The following is an 18,598-nucleotide window of genomic DNA, read 5'->3' on the forward strand; positions in this document are numbered from 1 at the left end:
TGGTATGAAATTAGCGTGCAATAGCTGCTATAAAGCAGGAAACATAAAAAAAAATTCGCGAGCTCTTTATAGTAAGGCAAAATGGCAACTCGAATGCGTGCTACTGCAGCGCAAGTGTAGAATAATGCGATTGCTAAGGAATAGCTGATAAGTGACGAACATGGAAAAGTATACAGCTATTGATTGGCGCTAGGAAACATTGAATGGATGAAATTGGGAAAAAGAGAGAGAAAGAACAAAGCAGTAAGTAAGCGCGGGAAAATGTGGAGGAGCTCAAAAGCGCGGTAAAAGCCCAGCAACAGGAAATTTTGTCAAGATGAAACTACTCGTTGGATCTGGCGAGCGATGTGCACGTGCGAACATTTTACCTTGGGTTCATCGATATAATAATGTTGTGCATCAATCAGTCGTTGAAAACTGAGACCGAAGGTTATCTTAATACGGTTCAATGAAACACAATGAAAATAAACGAGTGGTGAACTTAGTTTTATTTTCATTCAAAGGATTACAGTTGATATCTGACAGGCACAGTTATGATCAGATATAAATTTTATGTTCAAATAAGTTTTAATTATATTTGACCATCTCTTTGTATAACTCGATAACGACCTAAGGTTCAGACGTGCTTGGTAAATCAAGAACAAGTGAGGTCGAAATTTCATTCAGAGGCCTTGTTAAAAGGCTTCCTTCCTGGATGACATAAACACATCTATTTCAAAGGAATCAACTGTCCGACAAAGTGTTTCTATACAAAATGAAGTTTTTGTTTCATTGTAAGTTTAACATATGTTAAATATCGGGGCTAGGTAAGGCTAAACGCAAATGTCAAATCTTTTTACTCTCAGTCTGTAGCAGGCTCTCAGCCAGTCTGGAATCGCGTGCGAAAAACGGCGCTCAGCCGTTTTCCTGAGAACCACAAACGCCGTTTGGTTTTCCTCGCCCTTTCGCATGTCTTTACTGTCTTGGAGACTGGAACCGACTTTTTATGTCTCTATCCACCTCTAACCCCCCTTAAAACTACATACTGTTTTTCAATATTTCCTGACATTAGGATAAAAGTGTTCAAAGACTCTAGCTAGATATCTAACTGGTTAAAATCTAGCAGACTAGTCGAGCCTAATGATTAGATAAGATTAAAAAAGAAGTTTAACCTTAGGCGACATGTTCTTGATATTGGTGTTGCATGATTATATTCTTGTTATTTCCTTTTTATTTTGGTTATGGTAAAGCATAGTATGAATTGAGAAAGAAGGAAAATGAAATCCAACCACGGCTTTGTACTATGAGGGGTGATCACCGCCAATGTTTTCTTTCAAATTCTGCTATAAAGAACCAACAATTTCCATTTCTTCTCATCAGAACTGAAACTAAACCGGCAGAGGAGAATTTAAGAATTAAGAACACAACGCAAAGGAATTTAGTTGACGCTGAAAGTCACTGATCAGAGCCACAACTGAACTAAGAGAGAAACATTTGAATCATAAGAGAACTTTTTTTTTTTGCGTCGCCACAAGCCAAAAGTGATTTTTGGCTAGACTACCGGTTTTGGATAATCCAGTATGTCTGTATATCACCAGAATGCCAAATTTATTCCTTAATCTTTGGGGAACATCCAAACTTTTTTTAAAACTGATGTGTCCTAAACCCCTTTCATAGGTAAAAAATTAAAGAAAACCCGGATTGAAGAGAATTTAAGAATTAAAAACACAACTCAGAGGAATTTAGTTGACGCTCAAATCCACTGATCAGAACCAATTTGGACCAAGAGAACAACTTTTAAATTATATGAACAGAAACTGAGACATGAGACAGAAATTAAAGTAACAAGACCGATCTTAATTCTTAAATTCTTTTCTGCCGGCTCGATTCCAGTTGTGATTAGAAGGAATGGAAATTGTTGGTTCTTTATGACAGAATTTGAAAGAGAACATCAGCCCTGATCTCCCCTCATATTGCATTGATGCCTCTGTGGTAGTCTTCAATGGAGAGAAGCAATTTCATATTTTCGATAATTCTTGTAGGAACGTATCACAGGCAGCGAGTGTTTAACTTCTGTGAAGCAAAACTTTCGCCATCTCGCGGTGCAACACCTTGGCTACAACAACATATATTTTAACACTAAAAAATTATTGATTAATGATTAAAATGATGCCCATATGGCATAATCTAAGCTATAGAAAGTTAAAAAAAATTGACATTACTTAAGGGCATGTTTACACGGGGGTGGGGGACCCCGGGTAAGTGAGGTAACCCGCTTAGGTGGGGTAACCCGCCTGTCCATATAGTTTCTTATTTTATTTTGATCACGTTTACATGATAGGTGGGGTGACCCACTTAGGCGGGTTGCCCGGTCTGCCAGGTAGGGTAATCCTGTCAGCCAGGTTGACAATTTGCCATGTAAACGTGTCAAGGTGGGATGACCCGCCTAGCCGGGGTCGCGTTCATGGCAAAAAGCTCAAAAGCGAAACAGGTATGTTTTAAATTTTTGTACATTTCCTAGCCGTCTCATGTCAGAAATCACAAGAAACCGCAGCGGACAAACAAGGTGTGTAAATTGTGTACACTTCGGAATATTTAGCGTTGTAAATCGACCATATTTGGTTTCCCAAACTATTTCTTATAACGTATTAAGTCAACGGTCCCTCGCGAAACCAAACACCGCGTAACACAACGCGTGACGTTTTCATGAATAAATACATACGTGTCCGAGAATCAATCTTTCGTCTTTCTCGAGATGTGAGCTTGGGACGCCTTTGCTCAAACTCCCTAATTGCAAGCGCAACATCAACCTCAAGAAACCTCACCCCAGCACCTCGGGGTTGTAAAAACGCGTTTTATTTTTTGACCACAACTGGGCAGGTACCTCATCTACCTGGGGTCCCCCACCTCCATGTAAACAGGTCCTAAATGGTGACATTTTCATATCTACTCTTTTCAACACTGAACTTTCGTTAAGGTCAATCTTGTAGCAAAATGTCTTGGTGTTAATAACATGACGGCACCAGGAGTACTACTACTTCTCTCTTGACCGCTAACCGGATGCTAATATTTGGAAGGTATATGTAAACCCTAAACCTTTCGTCAAGTTTCTTTGACTCCCGTATTTCGCAAGTGCAACTAAAGTAAAGCCTGGTCACACGTGCCATGCAACTGAAAACGCACGTGCGACGCCAATGAAATGGACGTGCGACGCAAATAAAATGCACGTGCAACGAAATAAAATGCTCTTGCAACGCAAACAAAAGCACACCAAATTCCTCATATACAATAGGGAAAGGGCTTACAACTTGGGTCTTTCTAAGATCTGTTATTTCGAATGCTCTACAGCCTAATAATTGCTCACTTACAGCATGATGTTCCAATTGCAGAGTTTTCTCAATGGAGGCGCCCTAAACCTTGCCAGCCTAAAATGCGCTGTCTTTTTACAATAGAATGCTCTTTCTATCGGTTCACTGGCTTAAGAATCCACACTGGATGTTGGAAGAACAAGAGAAAAGCTTGTAAATTACTCTTTCACTGCTCATAATCCACGAACGTTTTGAGTGTTTTGCCAACACACTGCTTAGATTATTACGCTAGTAAACGAATAGGAAGTGCAGTCTGTTGCTTTTGAAACCAAAATTATGTGTTCATCAGTACAATAAACTATGGATTCACCAGTAATCAGAGCGCTTTCTTTAAATACGCAATAAGCAACTAATTAAGCACTAAGAGAATACAGAACAAGTTCTGTTGACCCGGCCTTGTGTGAGGAGGCACTAACTCCAGTAACTCTATTACGATACTTCCTTGATACTTACTTAGACAGCATAGTTTTTAATGTTTAGTTTGTTATTTCGAAGAAAACTTCAATGTCAGATGGAGAAAACGGACGGCTTCCTGTGAAAAATCCACAGTTTTCACCCGAATAACCCGTGGGGTTTTTATACGTCTGGCCGCATTCAGTATAAGAGTGCTGATTGTTTACAGCGTCGTGAGATATTTTGATGTCATGTCCCACACCAAAAGTGGGTCCATAAGAGGAACATCTGTACATCGCATTTTGCTGGTTTTGGTATTGTATCAGCTTCACAGGATTATATCCTTTGACGTTGTAAAGAGAGAAAACAAAAGCTTTGTTGGCTGAAGAATAAGCACAGGAACCTAAAATGAAAAGATTTAGGAGCATTAGAAGCTATGCGAACGAGAAAAAAAGTTCATGATGATAACCATAAAAAATGATTACTTTTACTTGCCAAGCTAGAACCGAACACTGAAGTTTGTCAGAAATAATTTCAAAGAACTCGAGAGCATATTTCAACTTTACAAAAAAATCACTTGAAATGTGATTCGAAGTGTTATTCAAAGGCAACATATAATCTAAGGAGAGCACTAATTAAACATCCTTCGTTTCAGCTCTCCAATATGAATAATGGATACAACGAAACACGGGGAAATGGCACGAAATGGAGCTGTCAGAATCACATCAAATCAAAATCAAATCAAAATCAAAAATCAAATCCGAAACAAGACTTTAAGTTAAAACCCGTTTCAAACGCGTTTTCAGGCTATTTACGAGTTTGTCTACTTTGGTATCTCAGTTGTTAATGTGACATTTTCTATTTCTAAGATGAACTCACTGCTACTAGAAAAGTCCACAACTAATCGATTTGTTATCTGTTCTACATGTGAAAGATGTTTGCTTGTTTTTTACTCACTGCTGGTCCAGGACACGTCAGTGTATCCGCCAAAGATATAACTGTTAACTTTAATGATAGTCACTGTGGGTCCCCTCCCATCACAGTTACTGTGAAATGTAGATGCTGCCCAACCGTCCATCTCTGCGTGCCAACACCTCACAAACCTGCTACGCTCTTTATTGATAAGGACTGGGTCCAAATACGAAAACAGCACCTTTAAGTACTGGTTGTAATCAAGACTTCGAAGTATGGCGGACAAGCCGAGGCCTGAGGAGGGAAAAGAAAAGGAAAAAATTACAGTTGGCCAAATAAATGTAACAAGAGCTTTGATTGGTTGTGATGCCTTCGAATCTAAAGTGGATAATTTCATCACCCTTCGTTTGGCTCGCTAGATAATCTTACATTACTGATCCGGCAAGCTAGAAAATTCCAAGCCCGTCTACCAGGCGGCATTTTAGGCGGCAGAGAGAATGACATTTGTTTTAAAGTTCACAAAGCAACAAGGTGGACAATCAGACATGGTTTGATGCTACTATGGTTTAAAGATTTAATGAATGTAACCGAAAAGTTACAATTCATAGACCCAACGTTTCAACACTCCTGTCTAGTATCTTCATCATCATCCCTGATGAATGCACTAGACAGGAGCGTCGAAAGATTGGGTCTGTGAATTGTAACGTCTCGGTTACATTCATTAAAATATTTGAGCCAGAGTAGCATCAAAACATGTCTGAAATTTTTTTGTTAACTCAGCCGTTCTTTCAAGTGGCCCTAACAATTTCGTTGAATGTAATACCCACAAACCCCGCGGCAACTCAGACAAGTCCTATCAGGCTCGTCACGCAACGCGTTGCGTGACGAACTTAAATAAATACTACAAAAGGACTTTATAAGCCTACACATACCCTTAAAATGACAAAAAAGTAAGCTCTCCGTAATCTAGCAACACAACTTTCTGAGAATATTTCTACAATACGCGATTCGATTTTGCTACAGGCCCTACAAAGTATTTATCCTCGGAAAGGAGTGTTTTTCTTGATTACCTGCTTCATAGAATACTTCGACGTCCGTTGGAGAGAAATGAGACCCCCCTGTAAAAAAACCACAGTCACCAGTTGAGTACCCTGAGGGTTTCGTGTACGTACAACCGCATCTAGTGTAGGAGTTCTGGTTGTTTCCAGAGCCGTCGGATATGTAGATATCATGACCACACCCAGCGCCAAAGGTGGGTCCATACGTATTACATCTGTACATTGCATATTGCTGATGTCTGTATTGTGTCAACTTTACGGGATTGTATCCTTTGACGTTATAGAGAGAGAAGATGAAAGCTTTACTGGCGTAGGAATAAGCGCAAGAACCAGCTGAAATAGAAGAACAATGTAGTCGTACATTAAAAAGCTGAAAGAAAACATAAACCCCCTGACGAAGGAGAGGGGTGGGGAGTTCATTTTCCATCATGAGCTAGACGACGAGTTTTTTCTCAGACTAGAGATATGTGAAAGGGAGGGAGATATTTTACTAGTTTGTGTATAGAAACGAGTACCAAAAACAATTATGGAAGATTTTAGGGGTTACTTTGGAAAAAAGTAAGTAAATATTTTTGAGACTTGAAGCAAATGTATTAGGATGTAATGTTGTTCTGCAGGTGTATCACATAGAAAACATTTCTATAGACGACACTGGTGTGAAAAAATCTTGATGGCCAAAACACTAATATGAAAAAATAAAGGCTTAGAGCAAGTATCAAAGGAGCATCGTTTAATATTTCCTCCAGCACCCTCTTCCCCCCCCCCCTTAAATGATGATCTTGATGGCCAAAACACTAATATGAAAAAATAAAGGCTTAGAGCTAGTATCAAAAGAGCATCGTTTAATATTTCCTCCAGCACCCTCTTCCCCCCCTTAAATCCCAGAGGAATGAACTTGTCTTGTCCCCTCTTAAAAAAATTGGTATGCCTGCCTCCTCTCCAGGACGCATCAGTGTATCCACCAAATATGTACTCGTTCACTTTGATGATTGTCACTGTAGGTCCTCTCCCATCGCAGTGGCTGTGGAATGTCGATGCTGCCCAGCCGTCAGTCTTAGCATGCCAACACCTAACAAAGTCAGTACGGGATGCAGTGGGAAGAACTGGGTCTAAAAACAAAATCAGCTTTCCCAAGTATTTATTGGGGTCCAGGCCTCTAAGTATAATAGATGCACCAAGGCCACCTGTGTGCGTAAAAGAAACTCGAATGTAAATTGCAATAAGAGACGTTCTAGAATAGAGAAAGGTGTTATTTCTTTTTTCACAACCAAAGCTCCAGATGTCAGTATTATTGACAGGGTGAGGTGCTAACCATGTGTTCCAATTTTAACTCAAAATTTTACCGTGCATTTATTTTGAAAACATATCAACTAAATTCCACGAGAACACGTTTTCTTAAGTGCGTATAAAACTGGGAAACGAAAACCGAAAACCAAAAGTTCAGTTTAGCTAAATTGAACTGTCTGCTTCAGCCCGACTCAGCGATTCAAGTTCATGGCAAAACAAGCATCTAGATCAATTTTTTTCCTTGATTTAGTTGATGAGCACTGATATCTCGGAACTGAGATACAATTCACTTACCACTGCTGCCACAATAACCTCAATAGTATTTCGCTGATGAATATGGTTCAGCACATGCGCTTTTAGAATCTTTGACCGTTGCAAAGGATTATAGAGTTTATATATTTATTCATCGTATATTTACGAAAAGGTTTTAAGTGTTACTGTAAAATAACTTACCTATTTCGAAGAATACTTCAATATCAGATGGAGTAAACTGACGACTTCCTGTGAAAAATCCACAGTTTACACCCGAATAACCCGCGGGGTTGGAGTAAGTCTGGCCGCATTCAGTATAAGAATGTTGATTGTTTACGGCGTCGTCATATATGCGGATGTCATGTCTCCGACCAAAAGTGGGTCCGTAAGAGGAACATGTGTACATTGCGTGTTGCTGGTATTGGTATTGTGTCAGCTTCACAGGATTGTATCCTTTGACGTTGTTAAATGAGAATAAAAAGGCTTTGGTGGCGTAAGACCAAAAACAGGAACCTAAAATGTTGATTAAAATGGAAATGCAGAGATGCATCCAAAGTTTAGACAGGTAGAGGATCAGGGACCAGCCCCAAAAAGCAAATTTTGTTTTTGGCCGTTTTTACATTTAAGATCGAGTTATGGATAGTTTCTTAATTCAAACGATAAGAATATCAAGATACAAAACAAAATGGATCGGTCCTTTGATGTTGTTGAGGGAGAAGAGAAAAGCTTTCCAAGCATGGGATTTCTCACATGAACCTTTATTGTGGGTGGCGTTGTATGAACATAATAAATGTAAGTTCTATCAGCCAATTGTTAGACCATCCTACGATTCCTTGGGGTCTCTCAAAAAAGGGAAGTGGGTTGATCTACAAATGGATGAGAAGTATAAGTTAATGAAGGTGGGTACAGCTGCAGCGAATTTTGAAGCTTCTATAAACTTGCTATGGCGGTTAACCAACCCTTACTAGAGTCTTATTAGCGAGAGCACTTTGAAGGGTCATAGCGGAGCCATATAGAAACGTTACAACGCACCAAGAGATCCTGACGGGGGGGCGACCGGGGGGGGGGGGGGAGAATGGGGCTTCTGGTCCAGGCCCTGGGATACGTCAATCAGTCTTATACCAAGTCTGACTTGGTATGTGGCGTTTTTTTCGCGCCTCGCACAACTTTTGCTCATGTCCTTTGTTTTGATTAGCCCGTTTTAATGAACTTGGTTTTGGCTTTGCAGAACTTATTAAGTGCAGTTTAGATAGAAAATATATTTGGATCCTAAATTCATCAAATGCTATAGTATAATACTGCAGTGATATAAATTTTATTATTCAAAAACGTACTCACCGCTTGGTCCCCAGGACACATCAGTGTATCCACCAAATATGGAATCGTTCACTTTGACGATTGTCACTGTGGGTCCCCTCCCATCGCAGTTGCTGTGGAATGTCGATGCCGCCCAGCCGTCAGTCTTAGCATGCCAACACCTAATAAAGTCACTATGGGATGCAGTGGGAAGAACTGGGTCTAAAAACGAAATCAGCTTTCCCAAGTATTTACTGGGGTCCAGGCTTCCAAGAATATCAGATGCACCAAGGCCACCTGTGTGCGTAAAAGAAACTCGAATGAAATTACAATAACAGACGTTCTAGAATAAAGAAAGATATTATTCCTTCTTTCACAACCGTGGGAGTTTTCCACGAAGAGTCGAGACCCAGATCTTCTTATTCACAGGGTGAGGTGCTTACCATGTGATCCCACTAAAACTTAATATTTCCCCGCGAAAACAACTAAATTCCACGGGAGCACAATTTCTCAAGTGCATACAAACTAAGAAACGAAAATCAAGAACCAAAAGTTCAGCTCAGTTGGTTTGAACTGTCTGATTCGGCCCGACTCGGGGATTCAATTTCATGACAAAACATGGCATCTAGATCAATTTTTTCGCTGATTTAGATGATATACACAGATACCCCGGACCTGAGATACAATTTATCTACCACTGCTGCCACAATAACCTCAATAGTATTTCGCTGCTGTATAGGGTTCAGCGCATGCACTCCTAGAATCCCTGACATCGCTAAAAATTAAAGTTTATATTTTTATTCATTGCATATTTACGACGGAGTTTTAAGTGTTACTGTAAAATAACTTACCTATTTCGAAGAATACTTCAATATCAGATGGAGTAAACTGACGACTTCCTGTGAAAAATCCACAGTTTACACCCGAATAACCCGCGGGGTTGGAGTAAGTCTGGCCGCATACGGTATAAGAATGTTGATTGTTTACGGCGTCGTCATATATGCGGATGTCATGTCCCGAGCCAAAAGTGGGTCCGTAAGAGGAACATGTGTACATTGCGTGTTGCTGGTTTCGGTATTGTGTCAGCTTCACAGGATTGTATCCTTTGACGTTGTTAAATGAGAATAAAAAGGCTTTGGTGGCGTAAGACCAAAAACAGGAACCTAAAATGTTGATTAAAATGCAAATGCAGAGATGCATTCAAAGATTAGACAGGTATAGGATCAGGGACCAGCCACAAGAAGCAAATTTTTTTTGGCCGTTTTTACATTTAAGATCGAGTTATGGATAGTTTCTTAATTCCAACGATAAGAATATCAAGATACAATACAAAATGGATTGCACTTTTGATGTTGTTGAGGGAGAAGAGAAAGGCTTTCCAAGCATGGGAGTTCCCACATGAACCTGTATTATGGGTGACGTTGTAAGAACATAGTAAATGTAAGTTCTATTAGTCAATTGTTAGACCATCTTACGATTCCTTGAGGTCTCTCAAAAAAGAAAAGCGGGATGATCTAGGAATGGGTGACAAGTACAAGTTAATCAAGGTGGGTACAGCTGCAGCGAATTTTGAAGCTTCTATAAACTCGCTATGGCAGCTAACCAACTCTTATTAGTCTTATTAACGGGAGCACTTTGAAAAAGTCAAAGCGGAGCCATATAGAAACTTTACCACGCACCAAGGGATCCTGACGGGGGGGGGGGGGGGGGGGAAGAGAAGGGGGCTTCTGGTGTAGGCCCTGAGATACGTCAATCAGTCTTATCCCAAGCGTGACTTGGTAAATCGAGTTTTTCTCGCGCCTTGCGCAGCTTTTGTTCTTGTCCATTGTTTTGATTGGCCAGTTTTAATGAACTTGGTTTTGGCTTTGCGACACTTATTAAGCGCAGTTCAGATGGAAATTATATTTGTATCCTAAATTCATCAAATACTACTGTATGATACAGCAGTGATATAAATTTTATTATTCAAAAACGTACTCACCGCTTGGTCCCCAGGACACATCAGTGTATCCACCAAATATGTAATCGTTCACTTTGATGATTGTCACTGTGGGCCCCCTCCCATCACAGTTGCTGTGAAATGTCGATGCTGCCCAGCCGTCTATCTTAGCGTGCCAACACTTCACAAACCTGCTCCACTCTGAACTCAGGAGGACTGGCTCTAGGTAAGAAAGCAGTTTACCTGTGTAGTTGTTGTAGTCGAGGCTGGTAAGAATAACAGAGCTATTAAGGCCACCTATACGAATAACCGAAAAAGGGAGAAAAGGTAAGGATTGTCCTACCTTGAAGTTTTGGCGTCATGTTGCATTCGTCATCTTGGTGGTGGTAATGTCTACAACTCGCTTTTTCGTTTTTACGAATTACAGCGTGACAACCGTTGTGTGACGCACATCGATCTATGACACAACTTGCCTTTCCAACCCCGCGAGAACTGGTAAGTACACTTATGGAAACATTGTCTCCCTTTCAGAAGTGTTTACACGATGAAAGCGTGTTTGTGTGACATTCCAGATTGCTAAACCCAGTACACCTAGTCATATCTCGCCTCGTTATTTGCCTTAATCAATGCTTTCGTAGAATTAGAGGAAACCACGAGATAAAGACATGATAATAATGAAAAATGAAGAATTAAGGTTGATCAAGATAGAAGATCGACATAGTTGTAAGCAACAAACTTTAAAGATCAATGATACTGTTTCTTTTTTGAGGGGGGGTGGGGGGTGGTAAGTTAGGCGCTAAGTGAGACGTATTCTTCCCCTAAGAGGGATTGGCATTTAATTTCTCCTTACCGTATTACTGCTAAACCAAACATGAGATATCATGGGAATAAAGGAAATAATCACCAAGTTATGAAGCTCTTGATTGTCAAACAAATTCCCTTGGCAGTACCATACGGTATGTATAGAGAACAGTGTGGAGAATATGTGTACTGATGCTAGGGAGTAAAGGGTCATAATGTAGCCCGTTTTGAGGACGAATTCCATCTTGGTCTCGATTCAAGACCGACTCATGTTAAATAAATATAGTTTCAAAATTGTATGCTTTATATGACGATAAAGAAAGATAGAAAATGCGAAATGCGAGTATCATAACAAACTGAGGTCGCATGTGTCTTAATGCAAGTTGAACTCACGAAAATAGCAGCTTGTTCCGTTTCCTTGGTACCAGGAATTGCAGGTGCATCGATAAGAACCAATGGTATTGTTGCAGTAGGCATTGACGTCACAGTCATGCGATTTATTGGCACATTCGTCGACATCTGAGAGAATGCATAAAAAACTAAATGGCTTGAACTCAAGTGCACGAATCGATCGAAAATGGCGGTTATTGGCGAAAGCGTCTCGCCGTATAAGCAATTGAACGTGACATGGTGTGGGGTATAATTTCAATCGGTTATTAAAGCAATTTTTTTTAATCGAGTGTCCAGATTAAACCAGGATTGTTTTGGTTTTGCTTTGTTTTAAAATGACTTGCAATAGGCAATAGTAAAAGTCATTTCACTAACTTACCGACACATTTTTTTCCGTTTCCAGTAAAACCAGTTTTGCACGAGCAACTGTGAGAACCGATGGTGTTCGCGCACTCGGCGTTGGCGTCACACACGGGAATTGTTGAATTACACTCGTCCACGTCTGAAAAAACCAAATAGTTTGTGGTCGGTTTAAAATGAAAAAAATTGGTATTTGCTGAATTATTACTCGTTCGTGGATTCATCAGACCAATTGCTTCCGGCGGGAGCCAAAATCTTACTTTGTACGACCCCATCAGGAAGTAAAATTTCCCCTTCCCTATTCGTTAAATTTCGTCACTATAAAGTTGTGATAACAATTTGCTATTGAATGATTATCTCTGTGTCTAAAAAGAAATTTTTCAATTCCATTTTTTTTTTACCTGTTCTCAAATCGTTCAGTTTTAGAGAGATTAATGATTTTGTTTCGTTTTGCTTTATTTTCTCATTTATCCCCTATAAATATTGGGCTGGGGGGGGGGGGGCAGGGGGTTGCAGTCTACTCATAATATCTCTGTCAACGCTTTTGCTCGTGATAAACCGATTTTTGTCTGTAGAAGATGTGAACTGATAACACCTGAATTCACCTTCGGTTTTCATGTCACAAGGAGCCAGAACAGTCCTCTCGGGTACAATCGAGTGAAACCAGTATTTGCCGTTGACTGCTTGTCCTCCTTCGCTCATTTTGATTTCCTGGCAAGTCTCCGCAGGCAGCTCAGGAATGGAACCGAGAGGGACTGGGAGAAAAAGCAATCATAGTAGCATTGCATTCCAAGTAAGCAAGACTTGATGTTCCTCTTGGGGGCGAGGACACTCAATTTGAGGGCGACTTGACTTAAGGCAATAAAGGGAAGCGATGTGACACAATTTATTAATTTTGGGTTGAAATTCTGCGCTCTGAAAATGTCTTTAAAGGGAAGAAGACAGTAAAAAAATTATAAACCTCTTTTGTAATCTCGCTTAAAGTAAAATCTCTCAGGGTTCGGAACATAATCCTCTGGTCTGGCCTCCTTGGTTCGGTTGCTCAGCTCACAAATGTCTTGCGTAAAGACATAGTTGAAACTTTGATATCTGACGTCAGCATAGCATTCCCGCAAGCACACATCTGAAAGACCAGCCCCCGTGATCCTCTTGAAGATGTGGCGTTGTAGCATCATCCCAAATTTGGAAACTTCCGGCTGGCCCGTAGCCTCCCATTGCTGTGCAGCTGTACAGCATAACAGCACGGTTTTGATCAACAGCCCTACTGCGTACAAGACCTTTTTGGCCATTTCCTCTCGGGACATGATGTGGGAAAAAACGTTCCCTGAAAAGAAAAAGGCAAACAATCTTCTGGGCTAAAACTTACCCTAAACTTCTTTTTAATCCGTAGACTGGTCTTCGTGATTTCACGATCAACATGCATGCTTCTATGTTTTTAATTTGACTTTACTTTCATTTTTTTTATTTTTTAAGGATTACAAGCACAGAAAAGTCATACATATTTATCAAACTGAACCTCAAATTTAAGGAAAAGGGATGTTTGTTCAATGCCAAAACGTATTTAGTCATTCGATATTTGCGGTTTTTAACCATCAGCTTGATTTGCATTGTGGTCAGGAAATGCAATATGAAATGAATAATAGAGAAAGGCTGGTTAGAGCTGTATTAGTTAGGATTGTTCGTAAGGAGCTGTTAGCGAGTTAGAATTTGGAGTTTGTCCGTTATCGAGCAGTCACTTGAACAGCGATCGAAAACCGATTGTTGGCGACTGGAGGTCGTAATACGAAGTCGAAATTCTACTTTTGAGCGAACACTCCTTCGAGTAAGGATTTTGAGTTGAACTTCGAGCTGGATTTTCGAGTTGAAGTTTCCAGTAGGGCAAGGTGTAGAACTTGAAAAGATGCCGAAATAGTTCTTTTAATTTTTGCGGGCTACAAAATTATTTGCGGTCCTGCATGACATAATTCCACATGTTAGTAAAGTCCATACGCTTTGTTTTGTTTAAGAAGTGTACTAATCAATTATTCAAGACTCGGACTCCTTGTTAGTCTCTTACTTGTTTTTGAAAACTTTTACGATCCTTCCGGCAAAAATTCGTTTTATTTCTGATACTCACTCAATTATACCGGCCGGAGTTAGTAAACTTTTCAAGTTAAAAAGTGAAGTACCCAGTGAGAAAACCTAATATAAACTGCACCCAATGAGGAATTTTTCCGCAAAACTTAACTTACAGAATTTAGCATAGCGTATGAAAAATTTTCAGCTGTTCGACTTGGACTGTTTAATTAAAGTTTTGTTGAAAATGGCACTTTTCAATTGATCGTTGGCTTGCCAATAAAGAGATCCATTATCTAACAAATCTCTTTTAAAATATTTATCAAAAGGAAGTGTGAGGTATAGAATTTCAAATTTGCCTGCATCCTTAAGCCTGGCTCTTTCTCCAACACTGATGATCAGAGATCTTTTTTATTCAACGACCAAGCTGAAACTTCATCACTCCGGAGAGTGACCAAGACAGAATTACTCCTTACAATATCAGTACAATGTCAAGCAGACAAGTAATGAGAATAAAGAGAAATATAAATTGAGGGAATATTAGTTGTTAGTGACCCAGTGCCAAATTCTCCAAACTAGCATCATAAGAACTGCATGGTAAACAGTGAGTGGAATTACAAATGTGCAGACGAGTTGGACGGGACGATTGTGAAATACGCCGCTGATTTATATGTGCTACCTAACCCACAAGTTGCAGCTCTGAGGTTCATTTGTTAGGCCGTGAGGCCAGAAAAATGTAGAAAATGCATCGTTGTTAAGAAATTCCGTTTTAATTCAAGCTAGTGTCGACAAGTGACAACGAAGGCTTTTGAGAACAGTGACAAAAATGCGCCTCTTCTCGTCGCTTGTATTAGCCTTTTTGGGTGTGTTAGTGCGAATGATACGTTTTCAAGTGTAAACACCGAATTGTAGACAGTTGAGAGGAATGTGAAAACGCTGGTGTCCTTGGGTGAAAATGGTGTACTTCATATTCCAAACGGAATACGGACAATTTCCAAACTACATTATTAAACAAAAATATTAATAAATATAAAAAATTGTAGTCGGAGCTTGTCAGGGACTGGTTTAAGTGTCTGAGGCTGGAATCTTCGGGCGAATAAGGATATATTTCACAATTGAATCAGATTTCTAACACGATCGTTTTATTCTATCTTCACCGAAATGATCTCTGCGATATTTGTAAGAAGCTGAAGAGTGCTTGCATGTAAACTTGGCATAAGACAGGAGCTTGCCAGTTTCTGAAAGATTATTTTTACGCTGCTGCATCGTCGAGCAAAAGGAAAAACTTGGTTAATCAACCATAAGTTTGTAGAGGAAGCGAAAACCACCGCAGCGAGGTTTTAAAAACTGAACTCAAAGTTTTGAGTATAGTCGCTTCGTGGGAGCAATACAATGCTTAGTTTATCAATTAACGAGCTCTTTTTCAGAATATGCTGGGATTTGAGTCCTTGCAGTAGCTCTCCAGCACCTGTGAAACGAGTTTCACATCTTTCTTCACGTTTTAACTTTTCTCGCAAAAATATTCAAGGTTTGGCGAAGGTGGGAGACATAGGTGTAAATAAAAAATAATAAAAAAAAAAAAATGAAAGAGACCGCTGCCTTCGTAAGAACTCTCCCTGACTAAGCCAATATCTCCTCCATTCTATTTTACTCTATTACCACAGTAATTAAGCCTCTTGTTGCCAGAAAAAAACTCGTCCAGTTTTTTGACATAATTGCTTCTTTGTTCTGGGTTTCATCGAGACACCGACAGTTTTCATTTTCCTTTTTTTTTTTCTTTAGCAGAAAGTACCTTTGCGTAACCATGCCATTCTGACATAGCTCTATCTGTAAACGAAATACTCTACAACTAAGCCCAAGCAAAATTATTTCCTGCCGTTTTCTCCGAAAATGTTTCTTTGCTGGCGACTCTTGTCTGTATGTTACTGCAGCTCTTGCAATTGATACCGACACAAGTGCAGGTGGGAAGGATCTTATTTACATTGGGTACTATTATCCTGTTGTTGTACCTGCCTATTGAGGAATTACCCAGGAGAATAATGGCTTCAATCAGTCATAAAAACCTCACTTTAACATTTCTGCGGCTTTTTAGAACTATGGAAAAGTTCTGAGTGATTCGTATGACACCTTCCAATAAAAAAAAACAGGTCAAAAGTGACTTTGGAAATACTCACATTTGCGTGGGGACATCGAGGTTTTGCTTTTTGAACACATTCATTAAGAATTTTAAGTTATCAGTGCATGTAACTGGGGTTACAAAAAGGATTGCAAGAAAAAGCTAAATACCGTGTACGAAAACCTATTATAAACGTTAACTGCCATAAATAAGAAATTTTCCGCAAAACTCAACTTAAAGAATTTTGCATAGTGCTTGAAAAATTTTCAGCTGCTCGAGTTGGACAGTATGAAGTTTTGTTGAAAATAATACTTTCCAATTTGATTGTTGGCTCGCCAATAAAGTGAGCCAATATCTAGCAAATTCTTTTTGAAACATTTATTTCAAAAAAGTGCGAGGTATGGGATTTCAACTTTGTGTGCTTCTTTAACCCGGCTCTTTCTCCATTACTGATGACAAGAGATCTTTCTTATGCAACGACCAAGCTGAAATTTTACATCTTACTCAGGTCCATACGCTTTGCTTCGTTTAAGAATTGTTTAAACTAATTAATTATTCAATAGTCGGACTCCTTGTTAGTCTCCTACTTGTTTTTGAAAACTTTTGCGATCCTCCCGGCAAAAACTCGTTTCACTGATTTCTCTAACCCTAAGCAGTCATAACGGCCGGAGTTACTAAACTTTTCCAGTTGCAAAGTGGGGACATCAAGATATTTCCTTTTGAACACGTTCATTAAGAATTTTCAAGTTATCAGTCCATGCAACTGGAGATACAAAACAGATTGAGATAAGTTGAGTACCGAGTGACAAAACAAATGTAAACAGCGAAATGTAGACAGTAGATTGGATTGTGAAAACGCTACTGTCCTTGGGTGGAAAAGGTATGATTCATTTACCAAATATAATACGGACAGTTTTCAAACTGCATTATTGAACAAAAATATTAATAAAATATGGAAAAGTGTAGTCGGAGCTTTTCAGGGACTGCTTTAAGTGTCTGAGGCTGGAATCCTCGCGGGGAATCAGGATATGTTTCACACTTGAGTTAGATTTCTAACACGACCGTTTTATTCTATCTTCACCCAAATGATCTCCGCAATATTTGTAGGAAGCTGAAGAGCACTTGCATGTAAACTTGGCGAAAGACAGGAGCTTGCCAGTTTCTGAAAGATCCTTTTACGCTACTGCATCGTCGAGCAAAAGGAAAAACTTGGTTGATAATCAACCATGAGTTTATAAAGGAAGCAAAAACACCACAGCTAAGTTTGAAAATCTGAAGTTTCGAGGCGCTTTTTTTGGGAGTAATACAATGCTTAGTTTATCAATCAACGAGCTCTTTTTCACAATATGCTGGGATTTGAGTCCTTGCAGAAGCTTTCCAGCACTTGTGAAACGAATTTCACATCTTTCTTCGCGTTTTAAATTTTTCAAAAAAATATTTAAGGTTTGGCAAGGGCGGGAGACACGGATGGAAGTGAAAAATAAATAAAAATAATAATAATAATAAAAAATAGAAGAGACCGCTGCCTTCGTAGAAACTCTCCCGACCCTAAGCCAGTATATCCTCCATCCTATTTTACTCTATTACCACAGCAATTAAGCCTCTTGTTGCCAGAAAAAAACTCGTCCAGTTTTTTGACATAAATTCTGGGTTTCATCGAGACACCGACAGTTTTCATTTTCCTTTTTTTTTTCTTTAGCAGAAAGTACCTTTGCGTAGCCATGTCATTCTGACATAGCTCTATCTGTAAACGAAATACTCTACAACTGAACCCAAACAAATTATTTCCTACCGTTTTCTCCGGAAAAGTTTCTTTGCTGGCGACTCTTGTCTGTATGTTAGCGCAGCTCTTGCAATTGATACCGACGCAGGTGCTGTCCGACCTTATACGATGATACGTTTTCAAATGTAAACAGCGAAATGTAGCTTCAAATCTTCCTTGCGAACCACACACGTCAAGACTGATGGAAAGTTAATTAAATTTTTTGAACTTCCGATATTTCTGTTTTGTTTTGTTTGGTTTTGTTCTTGTCGTGTTACTGACGTCTTCAATGTGCGTAAGTTATTAGGAAGAAGGCTAAAAACAAATTTGTTTGCAATTTTTATTTTCCCAGGCATGTAAAACAAGGTTCATGGCTGGAAAAAGTTTTTAATGTTAGATTCAGGGGTGATATTGTAAGGAGAAATTAGATTCTAGTCACTCCTAGAAGTCAAAGGGTTGATATATTTTCTTTCTCTCTCCTGACAAGCGCGTAACAATTTTTTCATTCGACAAAAGAGCGCAAGCATGCGCAGTAGTAACATGACTCATCGTAATGTTGTCTCTGTTAATAAACAAATTTCTTGAACATGGTATGGACTATTGTAAAGTTGCTTATTTCGTAAAATACTT

General features: G+C 39.4%; 2 protein-coding genes across 2 annotated transcripts; both read right to left on the reverse strand.

Annotated features, from left to right (window-relative positions):
- Positions 1 to 3,801: 3,801 nt before the first annotated feature.
- LOC131779541 (uncharacterized) lies at positions 3,802 to 10,846 on the reverse strand. The gene is made up of 9 exons (XM_066160546.1): positions 10,828 to 10,846; positions 10,527 to 10,781; positions 9,397 to 9,708; positions 8,588 to 8,842; positions 7,451 to 7,762; positions 6,643 to 6,894; positions 5,723 to 6,043; positions 4,698 to 4,946; positions 3,802 to 4,143 (listed from the first exon to the last, which is right to left on the reverse strand). The coding sequence occupies exons 1-9, from the start codon at positions 10,844 to 10,846 to the stop codon at positions 3,824 to 3,826; spliced, it is 2,295 nt and encodes a 764-aa protein (XP_066016643.1). The 3' UTR covers positions 3,802 to 3,823.
- Positions 10,847 to 11,658: 812 nt separating this feature from the next.
- On the reverse strand, positions 11,659 to 18,039 carry LOC136277821 (epidermal growth factor-like protein 6). The gene is made up of 5 exons (XM_066160547.1): positions 17,999 to 18,039; positions 12,997 to 13,359; positions 12,641 to 12,790; positions 12,055 to 12,177; positions 11,659 to 11,804 (listed from the first exon to the last, which is right to left on the reverse strand). The coding sequence occupies exons 2-5, from the start codon at positions 13,337 to 13,339 to the stop codon at positions 11,659 to 11,661; spliced, it is 762 nt and encodes a 253-aa protein (XP_066016644.1). The 5' UTR covers positions 13,340 to 13,359; positions 17,999 to 18,039.
- Between the last annotated feature and the right edge of the window lie 559 nt (positions 18,040 to 18,598).

This window comes from Pocillopora verrucosa, chromosome 13, assembly GCF_036669915.1.
Source record: "Pocillopora verrucosa isolate sample1 chromosome 13, ASM3666991v2, whole genome shotgun sequence".
NCBI classification, from domain to species: Eukaryota; Metazoa; Cnidaria; class Anthozoa; order Scleractinia; family Pocilloporidae; genus Pocillopora; species Pocillopora verrucosa.

Coding starts and splice junctions, on each gene's coding strand:
- LOC131779541 (XM_066160546.1), bottom strand. Junction 8,843..9,396: donor TGAAGTATTCTTCGAAATAG/GTAAGTTATTTT, acceptor TTACGCACACAG/GTGGCCTTGGTGCATCTGAT. Junction 6,044..6,642: donor TGATGCGTCCTGGAGAGGAG/GCAGGCATACCA, acceptor CTTCTATTTCAG/CTGGTTCTTGCGCTTATTCC.
- LOC136277821 (XM_066160547.1), bottom strand. CDS start 13,339: ATGTCCCGAGAGGAAATGGCCAAAAAGGTCTTGTACGCAGTAGGGCTG. Junction 12,791..12,996: donor TAAGCGAGATTACAAAAGAG/GTTTATAATTTT, acceptor TTTTTCTCCCAG/TCCCTCTCGGTTCCATTCCT. Junction 12,178..12,640: donor TTGTGACATGAAAACCGAAG/GTGAATTCAGGT, acceptor TGGTTTTTTCAG/ACGTGGACGAGTGTAATTCA.